At 41.8% G+C, this 20,221-nt stretch overlaps 1 protein-coding gene across 1 annotated transcript in view; it reads left to right on the top strand.

Annotated features, from left to right (window-relative positions):
* maml3 (mastermind-like transcriptional coactivator 3) overlaps window positions 1–2,306 on the top strand; it is a gene marked incomplete at its 3' end in the record, with an annotated part of 100,949 nt that extends 98,643 nt beyond the window's left edge. The window contains exon 6 of the mRNA XM_080028755.1: window positions 1,216–2,306. Coding sequence (XP_079884881.1) covers window positions 1,216–2,306 — 1,091 coding nt within the window. The remainder of the gene's footprint in view (window positions 1–1,215) is intronic.
* Between the last annotated feature and the right edge of the window lie 17,915 nt (window positions 2,307–20,221).

Genomic DNA, 20,221 nt, shown 5'->3' with positions numbered 1-20,221 from the left:
AATGATGTCAGGAGAAGGAGGTTTTATTGTGGGATTTAGAGCTATTTCCACGCTAGCAGACCTCCTCAACTCAACGCCTAATAGAAAAAAAAAGAGGCTGGAAAGGGAGGGTCTGGCGCTGTAGTGTGTTTACTTTATTCTACTGTTCTCGGATCTGAAATAAAGTGTGAGGGAAGCATTGGTTTCCAGAGTAAACAGCTTGTCACAGAACATAAATCTTTGCCTCAGCTCAGCACTGACTTTTTAGATTGGTCTCATCTGCCATTTTGGTGATATAAGTGAATTAAGTGAACAGACTCCAAAGCTCCTAAAAGTCCAGCTCCTTTGTGATTTCTGTCTCCATATTTCTCTCTAATTCTGCCTTAACTCCAATGACTATGTCTACATGCACAGCATACTCTGATTAAGGTCTATATTCTGGTTAAGGCAATATTCCACATAAATTGTTTACATGCGCAGCAGCTATGGGAATATTCCTGTTTACATGTCAATCATCATATTATGAATAAACCATCGCAGTCACTAGCAGTGGTGGGAGCGTCACAACGTCTTTTTTACCAGCAGCTATAATTCTTTTTTACCAGCTATAATAAATCCGGTAAGACTTTACAATAAGGGTACATTAATCAACTGTTAGTTAATGCTGCCTAGTTAATGCTATTAACGGTAAGTTAATGCGTACTTAATGCCTATTAACTGTTAATGCTTACTTATTAATATGTAGTCAATACTTGGTTAAGCACTAACTTTTGAGTTCATAAATGTACCCTTATTGCAAAGTGTTACCATAATTCCCATCCCATGATCATGGGAAATACACCCTCTTGTAAGTGACTCATGTAATTATCATTGTCTTGATTTGTTTTATCAGCCAAAAATGTCAGCTCTTCTTTGAAGGAGGCATTGTCACAACACGATGTGAGTCGCCTGCACAATGTGAGTCGCACATGCGCAGAACGGCCACCATCTTTGTGGGTCAGCGGCCCCCGTAACTGAATTTTATTCCAACACCTAACCAGTATCATGTTCAATTTTCTATGTTTATATCTAACCAAATTTCATGAAAAATCGGTTCAGAATTAAGCAAGTTTTTAGTGCAGTCTGAATCTCTCCTAGACACTTGACCAAGGGAGCTTTTTCGGAATATTACTGTGAATGTAAACGTGATCAGTGTCTGTTGTCTGGTTTTAACTCCTCCTCCTTCTTCTCTCTTAGGTCCTCCTCAGGACCTGGCCTCCAGGACCCAGGCCCTCCAGAACATCCGGGCAGCCCGTCTCTTACAGCAGCAGCAGCAGAGCCAGCAGCAGATGGTCCAGATGAGTTCTGTCCAGGGCCAGGGGGGCTCAGTGGGACCCCAGACCGAGATGGGCTTACCTTATGGCAACCAAGGGTCCAGCCAGGCTTCCTTGTACGGCCTCAACCCCTCCATGAGCCAAATGATCCACCAGCAGCAGCAGCAGCACCAGAGCCAAAGTGTCCAAGCCTCCATGGGTCTTCCACCGCAGCACAACCCGGCCGGGGGCCCTCCCCGGCAGGCAGGTGCAGGCCCCGGGGTCGGGGGTATGCCCGGAGGCCCTGGAGGTGGTGGAGCTGGAGGCTACGGAGGACAGGGGATGTTAATGAACTCGCTGACCCAGCAACCCCTCAAAGGCCCTCCTAACACCAAAGCCCAGGCACAGAGACTGCAAAGCATGCTGGGAGCCGGAGGTGGGGGGATGGTGGCGGGCGGCTGGCCGCAGCAGCAAGGACAGAGTCTGCAGGCCATGGGGGGAGCGGTAGGAAGGACTACAGGGGCAGGGGGAGGAGACATGGTGGGCTTCAGCTCGGCCCAGGGTTACGGAATGCAGCCGGGTCAACCCCCGCGCATGGCCAAACAACACTTCCAGGGCCCGGGCCAGGGCATGAGCCAGGGAATGGACCCCAGAGTGGGAAACCCAGCGGCCGCTATGGGAGGCCCCATGATGGGCCCTCACATGGGCGCTCAGCCCAGGACCAACCAGCCCCGGCCCATGGTCATGAGCCAGGGCATGAACCAGGGGGTGATGGGCCAGGGGATGAGCGGGATGGGAGGCTTCGGGCCGGGCCCCGGGGGGCCGGGGGGAGGAGGGGGTGGGCCTTATGGACCAGGGGGAGTCGGGGTGGGGGGTCAGCCTCCGGGCTACCAGAGGACAGCCAATCAGGACATGTCATCATATGGATACGGAGGCGGGCCCTCAGGCGGAGGAGCCTTCGGGTTGGGCGATGGCTCGGGGGCGGAGCTGGACTCAAGCGACGGTTGGATGGAGGAGTTTTTCCCCAACCAATAGCCAACCGAGAGTTTTTACTGGATGAACTAAAGGTTAAAGCTGGACAATACCTGAGAAAGTCAAACAAAACAAGACGACAAGATGATGTGGACTGGCATGTGTTTTGTAAAACATGAGCAAGGTTATAAATTAGTTCTTGTTTTATGGTGTGTGTGTGTGTGTGTGTGTGTGTGTGTGTGTGTGTGTGTGTGTGTGTGTGTGTGTGTGTGTGTGTGTGTGTGTGTGTGTGTGTGTGTGTGTGTGTGTGTGTGTGTGTCTGAGAGAGAAAGACTGAAAGAGCGATCATTATGTCTTGTGCATATTAATGAAAAAAACAAACAATATAGAGATTAAGAGGTGTGTTTTTATAAGTTTCCCTTTTTTTTCTCTCTGCGAAAATACATTTTTCTCACGTTGCAGTGTTTGAAAGCGAAGCCCCATTTAAAACAGCAGCGTCTGAGCCCCAGAGCTCCAGCAGTGGCTGATTGAACACCGCAGACTGATGAAGGGAAAGGAAGACTTGTTCTCCAGACGGCAATTTATTTGTGTTTGTGTGTTTGTGCCACCCAGCGCAGCTTCAGATCTCTCAACTATGTGTGAGGAGCTGAAGGGAGTAGAAAGCACTCTCAGCGCTCCCATTTCCTCTAAGATTTGTGCCACCGATACACACAGACACACACACACACACACAGACACACACACACACACACACACACACACACAAATCTGTCTCCCTCCTGCTCACTCACTTTGTTCTCTTCACTCTCTCTCTCATCCTCCATCTCCCTCTCTTTCTCTCCTCCTGTCTTCTCCAGAGACTCTTTCCTCACTCTCAACACTCCTTTTTATTCTTTACTTTAAATTGTGAACATCACAACCGAACAAATTACGTTCCTCTGTTGTGCCATACATGCGCACTCTGCCCTCTAGTGCTTTTGCTTGGCAACCAACCTGGGTGGTGTTTATTTGGGGAGTGGGGGGAGCCTTTCATTTCCTGTGTGTGTGTGTGGCTGTTGACGACAGGTATGCATGTAGAGGAAGACAAAGAGAGTGAAAAGGGGGGAGAGGATAGGCAGCTAAAGCAGGCACTTGGACTCAAAGGCTAATGCACACTCACACACATACAGTACACACACACAAACAAACAAAGAGACAAACAAGCATCAGCCAGGGGAGGGTGAGCTGATGTGTGAGCGGCAGCTAACAGAGCTAATATTACATTAAACCTTCCGCCTGCGTGACGCAAACCACACCGCATGCATCAGGCTGACACAAAGCAGAACGATTATCGCTGGACACTGAATGTATTCAAGCACCACAAGTGACTTCTTCTTTTTAAAGGAAAAACAATTATAATTTGAAAGCCCACCCACATTTGTTTTGTTTGTTGCTGTGTTTTCCCTCTAACAATGATGCTGGTTTGTGTCTTTGTCGATTAAAAGGAAGAAAGAAAAAAAAAGTTTAAATTAGCCTTCTTTTAGTTTGTGTTGTCTTTTGAAAACTCTGTTGGTCCTCCTCTGTGGCAGCACAGCCTTCCCCTCCCCTTCCCATTGTGACACAGCTCTAGTTGTCAATCACCGTATAGCCGTTGCTGTATGACATCGTGGCTCCTCTTGTTAACGCAGCTATTATGAAACGCCCCCTCGCTCCAACATGGAACGTTAACTGTGCTTTACTGTAACACTACTGTGAAGAAAGAAGAGTTGCCCCCTTCCAGCGCTTTACTAGGAAAGACTGAACCACTGCTATAAGCCTCAAGTTTGTTTAATAGAAGAAACTTTAGACAGCTGATTGGGCTCACAGGGGGACCACGGTTAGCTTCAGTTAGCATCAAAGCAATCAGTGCTTCCACTGAAGTCCTCTGGTCTGAGCTTACTAGCCTATAGTAAACTACAGGCTTTACTCCAAGGTCCTTATGGCTGTCATATGGCCACTCTTTTGCCCTAATGGTTGAGTTATAAGTATGTGTCAAATAGGTTTAAATGCGGTAGTTGCTCGTAAGATAACACCTTAAACTGTTCTGTATTCTTGGTTAAAAGACGAATGAAAGCAGTGTTTGTATACGTGCAATGCATTACTTTGTATTTAGCTCATGAGAGTGAATGTCTCTAGAGGATGATGCTGTAATCAACAAACCAAAAAGCCTTCTTCTCTGTAAACTCCTCTCCGTCATCAACACATTTGTTCTCATGGTCGTTGTATAATCCAACCCTTTAAATACAAACTTTTACCCGCCTCGTTCCATTTGTCCCGTAGGCGTCTCTTTATCCAGTAGCAGCCCACGACAGAGCTCTTTTCTGTACTTTGGTTTTTGGTAATGTTTTGGGCAGGGAGAAGTCCTCTGTCTCACTGTGTAGGGACAGATGATAAGAGTTTTGAAGGTGCGGTCAGCGATTATGGGGAATGCTTGTTGTCAAAATCACTTTTTGTCCAAAATCTGGGAATTACTCCTAGCGATCCGCTTCCTGTACGTACTTTGTGTGCACTGAAAAAAAAAATGTCTGTTAATACAGCCTAGGCTCTGTAAATTGGTATGTAAACAAAGGGTATGTATAATTAAGAAAATAGATGCCCACCAACAACAAGAATTCTCCAAAATCACTGACTTTACCTTTTTAAGCGTCCCCCAGTTTTATCAGGATGGGGGGGGCGGGGGTCGATTGCCCTGTGTCAGTGTCTGGGTGTGTGCAGTAAAAGCAGTGGAGCGCTCACCACTCCATCAGCTCCACTTGCTCATGCTTCCAAATCTTAGAAAGGCTCCAGTGCTCCTGGACAGCTCAAATCAAGACTAAGGGGTCGGACCGGTGACAAGGAGAAAAGCACCTGAGGTTTACCACTCCAAAGTGGAAGCGGGAAGGTATATAGGTAAACACTTCTAGGTCAGTGTTTTTTTTAGAGTTCACGATATGGTCTGAAATTCCCTTCAGGAAGAGAGAGGAAGCTTCCTCCAAATATCATTGTGTACCGGGACCAAGTCTGTAGACAACATTTTAACGGAAAAAAAACAGTTGTTGTTGATGTATGTTCTTTGTTTTTATTTTTATTTTTATTTTTTTGTTTTTTTTTACTGGTGCTGACATATATGTGATTATGAGAAAAAGTATATAAAAGATAATGGCTATTTGTAAATATGTTTTTACAGGTTTAAATACATCAGATAATACAGTCTCTACTCTGTAAAGAATTTACTGTTTGTTGGAAAAATAGAGAAGTATTTTTATTTTGAAGTTTTTTGGTTTCACGTTTTAACCCATCTGAGCTATGCCATTGCACTTCAGACAATGTCTTACTACTAATTTGTATTGTAAACCTCCTCTCTCTTTTTTTTTGATTATTTTTTTTCTAGTTTGAGATTCGACTCTGTTCTTTCTTTTTACCCTGTACAGAATTCTGAAATGTTAACAAAAGAGAATTACAAAATACTTTTTTTCCCTTTGTTTTTCAAAAAGATACAATAAAGAGAGAATGTTCTCGCTGATCATATTACATTGACGTTCCCTGTTGTTCATTGGGGTTATTTGTTCTAGTGCATAGTCTGTTCACGACCATGGTCCCCAAAAATGTAACAAAAAACATCAAATATGCATAAGGTAAATGGGGAAATGTCCTCAAGATTCATATGCACGAAAATTACAGCAGCAGTCACTGGCAAATTCTTAGGCCTCAGGCTCCTTTCAACAATACAATATAGAAGAATTTTTTTTTAAATACACGTGAAGAGAGCAACACCTGAGACACAAATAAACACAAAAGTAGTGCAAGGACACAGTGCAGATAAAATGTGTATAGATTTATGTGTTGCAACTTGCACCATATAAATATAAAGTAAATTTAGAATGCAAAATAAACTGTACTGTTGTATTGTTCGTTCCACTGTATATGGAATTAACAATACAAAAAATAACTGTAGTGAAAATAGGATATACTTTACATGATATCGAATAATGTTAAATATAATAAAAGATATGTATACGCGATATGTTCAGATGTAAATTATGATTAAACATTATTAATATGTGCAAAATGGACATTAGACGTAAACAGATTTTTTTTTTTAAATATCTTAACTGTTGAAAAAATGAAATGTGTGGAGAACATAGGTAAGAGAAATAAAAATGGTCTATATTTTATCATGTGTTACGCGGTTATTGTCCTTGACTGGGCGCCATATACACAGCGACACCATGTCTGTGAACTCACAGCGGCATCAATACCGACTGGGGGTGAGCTGACGAGCAGTAATTTCATTTCATTTCAGGGTTGCGAGGCTGACTGAGACAAATGCACACGCGGTTCATGTAAGCGCCTGAAACCAGACTGACTTAACTGCTGCAGTAATGTTTTGTCTGACAGAGCTGATTTGCATAATTAGACTTGCATATGGGTAAGAGCAAAGAGCCTTAATTCTGTCTGGCAGTAATAGCGACAATGAATCAAGGACAGACAGAACGACAGACAGACAGACAGACAGACCACAGGCGAGGTTGGGACCTTTGTCTTAGTAATTCATCTTTTTCCACGATCCGCCCTCCTTTCAAACTCACTCTTCCCTCTTCCTCATTTGACAGCCACGCCCCTTTTTTTCTTCCTCCATCCTGGTTGCCGTGGCCACCAACCTCCACCTCTACTCCTCACATTCCTGCTACATCTTTTTCTCCTCCACTCTATACCCCCCCCCCACCCACCTTCCTACCAGCCAGCCAGCACCACACACACACACATCCACCACACTCCTGCTTCCCATCTGACATTGATAAATGGAGACTAGCAGAGATGACAACCTCATTACTCATGTTCAGTAGCGACACCACCTATAGGACAGAGAAAAACGAGAGGAAGAGGCAGGATGAAGGACAGGACGGGAGTGAATAGGGAGGGTGGGGTGGGGGGGGGGGTGCTGCAGTTTGCGGTGTTTGCTACAACCCAACCCCTCCCATGAACACACACTTTTAACATGTACAGAAAGCGCAATGTTGAGGTGTTCATTACTGGTGTGAAAAAAAGTAGAACAACTGTTGATAGTATATACGAGCTGCTGGGAACTTTGAGTTTTTCCTGCACAAATCCAGTCAGAGCAGAGAAGCTGCAGGGCTGCGAGAGACAACCGTTCTCCCTATCACTACATATGCTGCTCCGCTCAATGAATGCATCGTATACAAAAACAAGAATCATGATAGGTGCCAATCGCCCACATTGCCAGAGTTACAAAAACACCCAAATAGCCTATATATTGTGTATGTTTGGATTTAAATGTATTTGTTTATTCATCATTTGTAATGTAGGCCTACTTATGTCCTATTTAAACATTTGAGAGGTTAAAACTAGCAAGGCTTTCTTTTTTTTTACTTGATAAATAGCTGGTTTCATTTTATTTATCAAATGTACACATGGAGGGAGAAATACTTGAGTATTTACTATGTACTTAATGGCATAGTTTACTGTTAAGGAGAGTTAAACATGAGACATTATGTGTAATGTGTTTTGTAAAGCTGTTTCCCCACCAACCACAAGTTATCTCCATTTTTTTCCAGCTGAGCAGCCCAGAGATCGATCATATTTAGTATGCATGCTGTCTGCTTTCAGTCGACTTAATTTTTTTTCACTTATGTGCGCGCGATGAAAAAATATATAGAGTTAATACACGGCCTAGGCTCTGTAAACAAGCATATTGTAAGCCACGGTGGTCCAATTTGTTTACATGCCAGGTTACAGAGCCTACAGGTTGTGTCTTGATACCAGATTTTTTTTTCACAACAAGCATGCTCCAGAATCTCTGATCCTACCTTTCATTCTATTATTGCACAGGTCAGGTGGCACAAGCCTAGTTAACACACACACACACACACACACACACACACACACATAAAGCTGTCTTTCATTCCTCTGCGTTCATGAGATCGGCAGCGGTTCAAACAACGAGCCTGCCACGAGTCCAAGTCAATGACAGCCGGTTTCCTCCTGTAGCCACACACACACACACACACACACACACACACACACACACACACACACACACACACACACACACACCATCAGCCTTGCACACACTCCAGAGGCTGTGTTATGGGCTCTAATCACAACGACAAATGATGTGTCACAAAGAGTGGGAGATGAGTTAGAAGAATCATTCACTTTCTCTCCCTATTGGAGAGTAATACGGTGAAGAAATGTAGCCAGAGAAATGAGGAGTGGGGGAGAGAGAGAGAGAGAACAGGAGGATGGGATAGTGTTGTGTGTGTGTGTGTGTGTGTGTGTGTGTGTGTGTGTGTGTGTGTGTGTGTGTGTGTGTGTGTGTGTGTGTGTGTGTGTGTGTGTGTGTGTGTGTGTGTGTGTGTGTGGTGTCAAGTTGATGAATGTGGTAGCAGGAGCCATTGTGGTGGTGGAGGAGTAGGAGGCCACTAGATAACAGCAGAGCAAGGCCTAAAGCTGTCTCACACCATGAATAAAACACCATGAAAATCTCCCTCTAACACAGACACACACACACACACACACACACAGTCACACAGACACACACACACACACACACACACACACACACAGTCACACAGACACACACACAGATTTCTAATTACCGCTGGACGAGTTTATCTTTCTTGTTTCATTGAGTTATTTAAATGCATCAGGCTGTGGAACGAGTGCCCTCTGCCTGCTGCCCTAGCTCGTTTACGATAACCTGCACTGGACAGTATACTTTATACAGTACACAACACACACACACACACACACACACACACACACACACACACACACACACACACACACACACACACACATACACGCAAAAACCCGCTTGGTGAACTGTCCACGACTTCAAAGTGGTGCAAAGTTTGCTTGTTTGCAAATGTTGAACCACAGATCATCTGGTTGTGAGCAGTGATGTGGTTTCACCTCTTTGCTTTCCATACGGCGCCCTCTAGTTGACGCTGGAGGGAACTGAGAAAAACTTCATCCCGCTCACTGTACTGCTACTCCATGTTTTTGGAATGTCATCAGGTGCATTGTTTAGAATTTAGAATTGTTCTTGTCGTTGAAGGCCACTGTAGCTTATTTCTGTTATTATTCAAAAGGGGTGGGGTTACCTAGGGAGCGTTGCATTCTAGAACTTTCTAGAACTTTCTTGATGATGTCATATTACACAGTGCCCCTTTAAGGAGTAGCTCCTTTAAATCTTGTCGTACATTGCATAATGACAATAAAAGTTTTTTTAATTCAAATTTTTATTTTCTATTTCTGGTGTGGTTAAGAATGGGTAAACAGTTTTAATCAAAATAATCCACAGATAATCCACATGATCAGATCATTTTCTGACAGCATTAATCAGATAATCCAAACTGGGAGCTGTTTCTTTCTCCTCTTCTTCTGTTCCTTCGCTTTTTATCATTTATTTCTATCACTTCGCACCTCTTTGTCTCCTCCTCATTGTCTTTGTCCATTTTTTTTCCTCCTTTCTCCATATTTTTTTGTCGTCCTCTCTCTTCCACTCATTCTCCTCCTTTTTTTCTGCTCTCTCCTCTCTCCTCTTTATCTCCATCTTTTCTTTTCCTCCCTCTCCCTTCCTCTCGTTCTCCTCATCTTTCCCTTTCTTATCCTCCTGCTCCTCTGTGTTGCTGGTGAGCTTCTGAAAAGACAAAGACAGTTTATCCCGAACGTCAAGTCGAGTCAATTTGATTGTCAATTCTGCTATATGTGCCAGACATACAGAGGCATCGAGAATAGGTAACCCCCTCCGACCCATGGTGCAAAAAGTACAAATAATACTGAGAGATAATTCATATATAAAATGAATTAATTCGAAGCCAAACGATATATAGAAAACGAAAGAAATTGAAAATGTGCAATATAGAGGTCATAATGTGCAATATGTGCAATATACAGGAAACTAAAGATATTGCTGTCTTCTCATCTCACCCTCCAGGTAGAAGGTGTCCACATGGTTCTAGCCCTCCTCTTTCTGATGGCCTTCAGGAGTTGAACCTTTTACTTGACTTCTTCTTGGAGCTGGCTCACCACCACCACCACCACCATGCTTGTTCTGCAGCAGGCTGACCTGCTCGTGCAGAGCTGCATTTTCCTCTTTGAGAGACTTTATTTGGGCAGAGTACAGCACATGTCTGAGGCCTTGCACAGCTGAGCCTTGAGTGAACTGTTGCTGCTGCTGTTTCAGACGCATCAAAGTGGGATTCTCTGGGCCGTAATAGGAAGCGCCGAATGGAATTGGACCAAATGTCTGAAAGACAGAAACATACATTATACACCATGCTAAAAAAAATAGGCCTATGTTGACATCTGACACAGAGAAAGTCGGCAGCGTGTATTTGTTCCCACAGCCCATTGGTCCCACATGTTTAAGTAATCAAACTACAGTATATGATAATGGTATGTCTGTTTGTTTGATTGGATGTCTTTCATTCCTAGTCCAACCTCTCCCTGTCCCCTTACTCTAACCCTAACCACCCAGCTGTGATGCCTGAACCTATAGTTGCCAATTTCAGGAACATAGGGCCGTGAGATCAATGGGCTGTGGGAACATAAGGATGACCCCAGAAAGTCAACCTGTGCACTCATTCACATACAGTAATCTGTCATCTGAAAAGAGCCCTTCCTGGAGCACCCAACACCACATATTAGCCCAGCCCACATTTCTATTCCAGAGATTATTACCATATTCGATTTTTGAACCTGACTACAAAGTGACCATATACTTCTATTGACCTGTTCATATTGCTGCTGTAGCTCCAGCAGCTGCATCACAGTCGGTGTCTTTGGCCGATAATAGGAAGCGCCAAACGGTATGGGATCAAATGTCTGAAAGACAGAAACATACACATACACCTTCAAGGCCCTCCACAACCTCGCCCCTCCATACATCTGTGAACTTCTGCACACCAACACACCCACCCGCACTCTCCGGTCCTCCTCTTCCATTCAACTAACTGTACCACCCGCCCGCCTGGTCACCATGGGGTCCAGGGCATTCAGCCAATCTGCCCCCCACCTCTGGAACACCCTCCCATCTGACATCCGTAACTCTGACACTCTCTCCACTTTTAAGTCCTGTCTAAAAACACATATTTTCAAACTGACATATTCAATCTAGTTCATTGTCTCCCACCCATTTCACCCCACTTGTGTAAATTGTTTCAATGTATCTTGTTCTTGTGATTTTTATGATTGTTGATTTTGTTTTTTAAACACTGCCCTGTAAGGTGACCTTGAGTGCGCCCTCAAATAAAATGAATTATAATTATTATTATTAGTAGTAATAGACTATAAAAAACTGAAATAGTCACAACAGTGCACTCATAGTTACACACATTTTACTACTGTAGTCTGAGAAAAGCCCTCCCTGGAGCATTCAACATCTTAAACTCACATTTCTACTCCAGAAATGGTGTATGAAGTGTAGACTATTAGAAACAAATCTTACCCATTTCTTTGAGGCAGGTCTTGGGTCCATGTTGGGACAGTGAAGATAAAGCAGCAACAGTGAAGTTGAATTTGAAACTTTACTGTTTCAGAATTTGAATATACTTGCAGTACTTGATACAGTTGTTGTCAAAATTCTGACATAGCTCTTGATAGTATTTTCTGATTACATTTAAACAATAACAAAGTTATTATTATTAGGAAAATACATGTAGGTGCGGTGTAATGTCAGAATAGTGGCATCAAGCGCTGAAAGTTCTAGATTGCCATGCTCCCTTGGTAACCCTTCCCTTTCGAATAATGACAGATTACATCATCGACCACTGCCTCAATATCAAGTGATGAGGAGAAGATGTATTCATTTATACAAAAAAAGCATAAATTATAATACCCTGAAAAACATTCTGAGTTTTTGCCTATTAAGTCTCAGATTGCCACTACAGTAAAATGAAAAATAAGCTTGGAGACTTGATGCATTCTTTCTTCATCGTATCCCACTGTTTCAATGTTTTTTTTCTTCATTATATCTTGTTTTTATTATAGGACATCGTAGCTACATAATGCACTTAAAATAAATTATTACTTCAAAATTTCTGAAAATATGTCTATTGTAGCTGGAGCCTAAGCCTGTATAACCTTACACATAATAGTACAACCAACAAAGAAATGCATAATTATATGATATTGGAATGTATCCGTATCGGCCGATGTGCAAAACCCAGATATTGGAATCAGATCGGAACTGAAAAATTGTTCATCGGTGGATCTCTATAAAAGACTGAAGCATTATAGTGAGACTGTCATTTTCGATATAAAAGAGGACATTGAAAAACAGAAGACTATTTGAGAAAACCATACCACACAGAAGGAGACATAACCATTTCTATTTGGACCATGATGGTTCTTCACCCAACTGTTACTGCCACAAATAAAAGTAAAATATATTTGTGCACTGAAGCATTAAGATTCCAGATATGAAAAGGAAGATATTGGACTTTAAAAAAAACTTTGAAAAAAAGGACACACATGAAAGGGATGGATTATATAGTATATTGCTTTTGAAAGAATGAGCAAAGCTGTAAGATGTTATATAGTGTGGTGAACACAAGTAATCGAGTGGTGTCGCCATAAAGAATGGGTAAACAGTTTTAATCCAAATTATATTTTATTATTTACCTAAGTACCTGCTCAGAGAAGACAAAGCAGATTGGGGTAGGGTGGTGGGGTAAGGGGTAAGAGGGTAGAAGGGTAGGGAGAGGGGAGTGGGTAAGGGCCAACCTTACCCAATTCGCTCCTCCCTGCCCTTCTACCCTCCTAGAGGGGGTGTTTGGTGTTGTGTGCCCCCAACGAAGCCTTCAGGGCAGCGCTGCCTGGAAGAGTAGGGCCGAGATCGTTTATCAGCCTGTCATGTGCCTCAGCGACCACTGATATACCATGGCATATGCCCCTCAGTAACAGTAAATGCCGGTCCAAATAACGGTAACTGCCGGTCCCAACAATGGTTAATGCTGGTTCCAACAATGGTTAATGCTGGTTCCAACAATGGTAAATGCTGGTCCCAACAATGGTAAATGCTGGACCCAACAATGGTTAATGCTGGTTCCAACAATGGTTAATGCTGGTTCCAACAATGGTTAATGCTGGTCCCAACAATGGTTAATGCTGGTTCCAACAATGGTTAATGCTGGACCCAACAATGGTTAATGCTGGTCCCAACAATGGTTAATGCTGGTCCCAACAATGGTTAATGCTGATCCCAACAATGGTTAATGCTGGTTCCAACAATGGTTAATGCTGGACCCAACAATGGTTAATGCTGGTTCCAACAATGGTTAATGCTGGTTCCAACAATGGTTAATGCTGGTCCCAACAATGGTATCCTGCAGCTTCCGCTCCCTACATCACACCAGCATGCCCTGCCTTCCCCTATAATTTCAGTACAAATATTGCCATAAATGTAAAGCTATATATTTTTGGTCTTTATTGACACTATATCACAACATAACGCCGTAAATAAGGGGACATATTTGTTCTCTGGTCCGTTCTGTTGTTAGGATATGTGCGATCTGTTTGTTGAGCTAAGGGTCTAAGGGCAGAGGGTGTCATACTGTAAAGGAATGTGAAGCCCAGTGAGGCAAATGTCTATTTGTGATATTGGGTTATACAAATACATTAGTTTTGATTTGATTTTGATCTGTTGCTTTTGAAATTACAGATACTTTTTGAAAACAGTAGGACTTGCTCCGGTGACTGTAGTTAGCCTAGCCACCTACTGAGTTACTTTCAAAAGCAACACATCAAAATCATATCAGTTTTATTTGTATAGCCCAGTATCACAAATGTACATTTGCATCAGTGGGCTTCACATTCCGTACAGTATGACACCCTCTGCGCTTAGACCCTTAGCTCAACAAACAGATCGCATATATCCTAACAACAGAACGGACCAGAGAAACGTAAAAGTCACTTGTCAATAAAGCCCGAATATATATACAGTATCTCACAAAAGTGAGTACAACCCTCACATTTCTTCAAATATTTCATTATATCTTTTCATGGGACAACACTGAAGAGATGACACTTTTATACAATGTACAGTAGTCAGTGTACAGCTTGTATAACAGTGTAAATGTGCTGTCCCCTCAAACTAACACAGCCATTAATGTCTAAAGTGCTTGCAACAAAAGTGAGTACACCCCTAAGTGAAAATGTCCAAATTAGGCCCAAAGTGTCAATAACCCTCTTGGGCATGGAGTTCACCAGAGCTTCACAGGTTGCCACTGGAATCCTATTCCACCCTTTCATGACGACATCACGGAGCTTTTGGATATTAGAGACCTTACGCTCCTCCATCTTCCATTTGAGTATGCCCCACAGGGCAGTATTCCAAGATGATGACAACCCCAAACACACCTTCAAGACGACCACAGCCTTGATAAAGAAGCTGAGGGTTAAGGTGATGTAATGGCCAAGCATAAACCCTATTGAGCATCTGTGGGGCATCCTCAAACGGAAGGTGGAGGAGCATAAGGTCTCTATTATCCAACAGCTCCGTGATGTCGTCATGAATGAGTGGAAGAGGATTCCAGTGGCAACCTGTGAAGCTCTGGTGAAGGGAGTGCTGGAAAATAATGCCATCATTATTTTCCACACAAAATATTGACACTTTGGGCCCAATTTGGACATTTTCACTTAGGGGTGTACTCACTTTTGTTGCAAGCACTTTAGACATTAATGGCTGTGTGTTGAGTTATTTTGAGGGGACAGTACATGTACACTGTTATACATGCTGTACACTGACTACTTTACATTGTATCAAAGTGTAATTTCTTCAGTGTTGTCCCATGAAAAGATACAATTTGCAGAATTGTAAGGGGTGTACTCACTTTTGTGAGATACTGTAGCTATACATTTACGGCAATACTTGTCTTGAAATGAAAGGGGGAAGGTGGAGCGTGCTGGTGTGATGTAGGGAGCTGAAGAAGCACGATACCAGGACCTGCATTTACCGTTACTGAGCGGCACATGTCATGGTATGTCACTGGTCGTTGTGGCACATTCCACAGGCCGATAAACGGCCTCGGCCTCTCCTGCCTGGAAGGCACTCCCCTCTCCCAACAGGTAGGGTTAGGGTTAGGGTTTTGCAGGCAGCACTGCCTTGAAGGCTCCGTCGGGGGCACAAAACATCATCGAGCCTAGGAGGGGGTAGCAGGGTAGGGTAAGGGTTATGAATGGGAAGTTGGTAAGGGAATGATGGAGTAGAGGTTTCAGGAGGAAGGATGTTATGCTCCTGTCTGACTTGAGTCAAACTGGGAGCTGGTTCGTTCCCCTCTTCTTCTGTTTCGTTCCCCTCTTCTTCTGTTCCCTCTCATTTCAACATTTCTTTCTTTCACTTCACTCCTCTTTGTTTCCTTCTCGTTTTCTTTGTCCATTTTTCTTTTCCCTCCTTTTTCCATATTTTCTTGGTGGTCCCCTCTATTCCACTCGTTCTCCACCTTCTCCTTTGGGAGTTTTTTCTCCTTTTTGTCCTCACTCCTCTTTAACACCACCTTTTCTATGTCTTCCTCTCTCATCTTCTCATTATCTTTCTCCTCCTCTTTCATTCCATTCTCTTCCTTCTCCTTCTTAGCTATTTTCTCCTCACTCCTCTTCATCGCCATCTTTTCTTTTCCTCCCTCTCTCTTCCACTCATTCTCCTCCTCTTCCTTCCCTTTCTTATCCTCCTGCTCCTTTGTATTGCTGGTGAGCTTCTGAAAAGAGAAAGACAGTATGTTCTTTTTACTGAACGCAAGCCAAGACAACTTTATTGTGAGTTCTGCTATATGTGCCAAACATACAGAGATACAGAGATAAATAAGTAATATAAACAATAATAAAATTCTAAACAGCGCAATGTGCAAAAGTGAATTCTGAACCACTAATCATTATAGTGAGGTAAAGTAATGTGCTGAGGGCAGCGTACCTGCAGCTGCTCGGTCTTAGAGAAGAGGCTGGCCTCCAGAGCTTCACACTTTCTCCTCCACTGCTCTTCACTCCTCTTCAGCTGTGTTCTCGTCTCAGCCTCCAGGTAGAGGGTGTCCACATGGGCTCTGGTTCTCGCCTTCCTCCTTCTGATGGCCTTCTGGAGGAGCTTATCTTTATCTTTGACTTCCTCTTCCAGCAGGCCAATCCGCTCATTCAGAGCTGCATTTTCATCTTTCAGAGACATAAGCAGGCTGTTCTCAGCATGCAGAGCTGCATTGTGTTCTTTTAGAGCCTTCAGCAGGCTGTTCTCCACATGCAGCGCTGCATTTTGCTCTTGGAGAGACTTAATCTCTTCAGAGTAACGGACAGTTCTTCTCAGACCGTCTTGAATGATCTTTTGCTGCAGCTGCTGCACATTCATCACAGTCGGTCCCTGCGGGCCGTTATATGGAACTGGACCAAATGTCTGAAAGACAGAAAACATAGGTTTATGTTGACATCAGACACACAGAGAAACACAACCCGTTCACTTATTGACATATGAATCTACTGTTGTGTCATGGGAAAGCCATCCTTGGAGCACTCAACATCTTTAAACTTGTATACATTTGCCAAAACCACACGTATCTAATCCAGAGATTAAATTAAAGTGTTTGCTTTTGAACCTGACTACAAAATGACAATATACTTCTATTTACCTGTTCCTGTGGCTGCTGTAGCTCCTGCAGCTGCTTCTCAGTCAGTCTCCGTGGGCCGTAATAGGAAGCGCCAGACTGACCGTGATCAAATGTCTGAAAGACAGAAACATACAGTTTTACACAATTTAAATAGTCCTATGTTGACATTGGACTCACAGAGAAACTCAACCTGTGCACTTATTCACACACATTTAACTGTAGTCGGCAGACAGACATGTCATATCAACCCAGCACGTGTTTTGTCCAATAGTGACCCAGGAGCTGCAAGGTTGGGTTATTTTTTAACCCAGCCCTTTTTACATTGTGAGGAGAGCCAACATCTTAAACTCAAATACCACACATTTCTACTCCAAAATTATTACAAGTGCTTGCTTGATTTTTAACCTGATTTCAGAATTACACAGACAGTTCATTTTCAGAGTATGTTCAATGTTTACTCTAATGAAAGGATTGTTTAAAAAATCATCTTACTGAGAAAACAAAGCAAAAACTTTACTCAAAATATGATAGATAGACAGACAAACAGATAGATAGACAGGTAGATTAATTGACCGATAGGTAATTCTGGCATCCAGTAGCAGCTACCCCCCTACACCTACACACACACACACACACACACACACACACACACACACACACACAAATAAAACGAAATGTAAACAAATAAAAACTACATTAAACTTTGCAACAACAACAAAAAATAATTAAAACTAAGTGTAAAAGGATTCTATTCAACCTTGCATGAAGAGAAATAAAAACTAAATTCGAAAGAATACAATTTTAAATTCAAAAAAATACAATTTGAATTAAGCCTTTCAAAAATATGAATAAACAAATTCCACGAATTCCAATTAAAATGTACTTATGGATATTATAATTACTTTCTACAAAATCTGCTAGGAAATAAAAACCCAAAATTCTACACACTGCAGGTTTAATTAAACCTTATATTATAAATAAAAACTAAGCGTAAAAATAATTCAATTTAACCTTACAGAAAGAGAAATAAAATCTAAGATCAAATAAACACAAAACACTGTCATTTGTGTATATAGAAATAGAGACTAGGTGTAAAAGAACACACATTTAACTAAATCTAGTAAAACAAATTTTAAAAAAAAATTGTGTAAAAGAGTCAATACTATTTAAATTTAGCTTTGCAAAAATATGAATAAAACTAAACATAAGAATAATTAAATTTAACCTTGCAGAAAGAGAAATAAAATAAACTGTTAATACATTTCGTTTTAATCTAACCTTGCAGAAAAAAGGAAATACAAACTAAGTAAAATAATTCAATTTTAAAGGGAGAAATAAGCACATTGATTAATTACAATCACTCCTTCAGCATGTTAGCTTGTTTTCCCCCAGCCATGTTGTACAGTCTAATGGCTGGCGGGACAAAATACTTTCTGAGTCTGTCTGTAAAGCAGGACTTGGACAGCAGTCTTCCACTGTACATGCTCCTCTGGCTGAAGGTGATATAATATATATAAATAAATCTATAATATAAATAAGAGCAGACATTTTTACCCATTTCTTTGGAGCGGATCTTGGGTCCATGTTGGGACAGTATGGATGAAGCGGCGGCAGTGAAGAAAGTTGCACTTCACAGTTGAAGTTGAAACTTTAGTGTAGTTTCAGAGTTTGAGTATACTTGCAGTACTTGGTACAGTTGTTGTTGTCACTGAAGTAGAACTTGTAGATGAATACTTTGTAGTAGTAGAGGGTTTGTTTGCATCAAAGACAGAGAGACATGCTCAGGTCAGGTTGTTGAAGGCAAATGAGGTTGTTCTGTAGAATAACTATGTCTACCTAATGATGTGTCCCCGTTCTAGAACGAAAACAGAGACTGAGGATTCTCATCATGGGTTCTAGCTTCTCAAAATGAAAGGAAATAGTTTTCTGATTAACTTTGAACAATAACACAATTAGGTTATTATTATTAGAAAATGTTTACATTTAAAGGTGCATTGTAATATCGGAATATTTAGTGGCATCGAGTGCTACCTTGGTAACCCCTCCCTTTTGAATAATTACAGTAGCAGTGGTTACTACAGATTGCATCATTCACCACTGCTTCACGTTTTTCAAACAATATCAAGTGATGAGGACTTGAAGTGATGGAGATTGTTATTATTCTCCATCTTCAGACAGATGCATTTCCCCAGGACACCCACTATAAAAATGCATATGGCCATAAAGTTTGTCCATTCTGCTTATCCTGAAATTGTTTTATTTTCAAGCGATTTTACACTAATTAAAACATAGGCCTATTAGGCTACATTAAATTTCTATCAAGTCTGTTCTGAAAAAATGCCAATAGGCTACTGCTCCTTTATGGCCCCCACTGTTCACATCCTACAACAAATCAGTGCACACAAAAGTTTAATAGATAGCAATAGACAATATCAATGCCGGCAAATAGCTGCTTGTAGGTCAAAATCTAAGGCCTAAATAATACTGTCTGGGACAAACTACATCTTTACCTGCCTGTTAAATTACAATGGCACCTTATTGAACGATGCTATGACAAAACTTAGCTTCAGGTGTGGAAGAAATGTTTTTGAGACCCAGAATGTAGCATACTCAAATATATTTTACTTAGCACTTGATTAATCAAATGTATTGGATCATTAAATGTATAGTTTAGTGGTTTTGTTGGCTGTTAAGCATATGTTAAAAAAAATCTAAACAAAGAAATAGAAAAAAAAATTAAACAATCTAAGAACATCCCATGTGTTTTGGGACTTTTAAGTGAAATGGGAGACATCTTGTGTACGGCAGTTAATTTTTATAAATTCCCAAATATTTTTTACCATGGCGGGACAAGATGTTTTAATCATTTTGAACAAGGTAGGCTTTAACTTGTCTATGGGGAAAAAACACATCTTCTGAGTTCTGACTCTGCAATTAAAAAAGTGTATGTTCTGAAGACTTAGCCTATTATCCACAATTGGAAATCTAATAATAACCCCAACAATCCACAAGTTGGATCAAGTAGGCCTATCTGCATAGGCTAATTAAAGTATCAACAACAAATAGGCTTCAGGCATAGGCCTATGAAGGAAGAAAAATGTGTTTGAGACGTTCCATCATCGCTCAAATATAGGCTAGGCCTACTTATATCAATATTTTAACCAAATGCATTGCATTAGGCAGAGTATAAGACTCACATGACTTTAAACTAAGGGACTGGTGTGGGACATTTCTCTTAATTGGTTAAATTATTGGAGGATGTGTAGCCTAACTAAAAACAACCGCCGCCATTTTGAAAGGTGTCGGTGTCCGTCACCACGTGAGGAGGAAGCGCGTGTGGAGGGGAAGACCGAAGACGGAGCAATC

The sequence above is a fragment of the Ammodytes marinus genome (assembly GCF_949987685.1).
Source record: "Ammodytes marinus genome assembly, chromosome: 6".
In the NCBI taxonomy this organism is placed as follows: Eukaryota; Metazoa; Chordata; class Actinopteri; order Uranoscopiformes; family Ammodytidae; genus Ammodytes; species Ammodytes marinus.
Note: the sequence above shows the minus strand (reverse complement) of the source record. Positions and strands in the feature narration are given on the sequence as shown.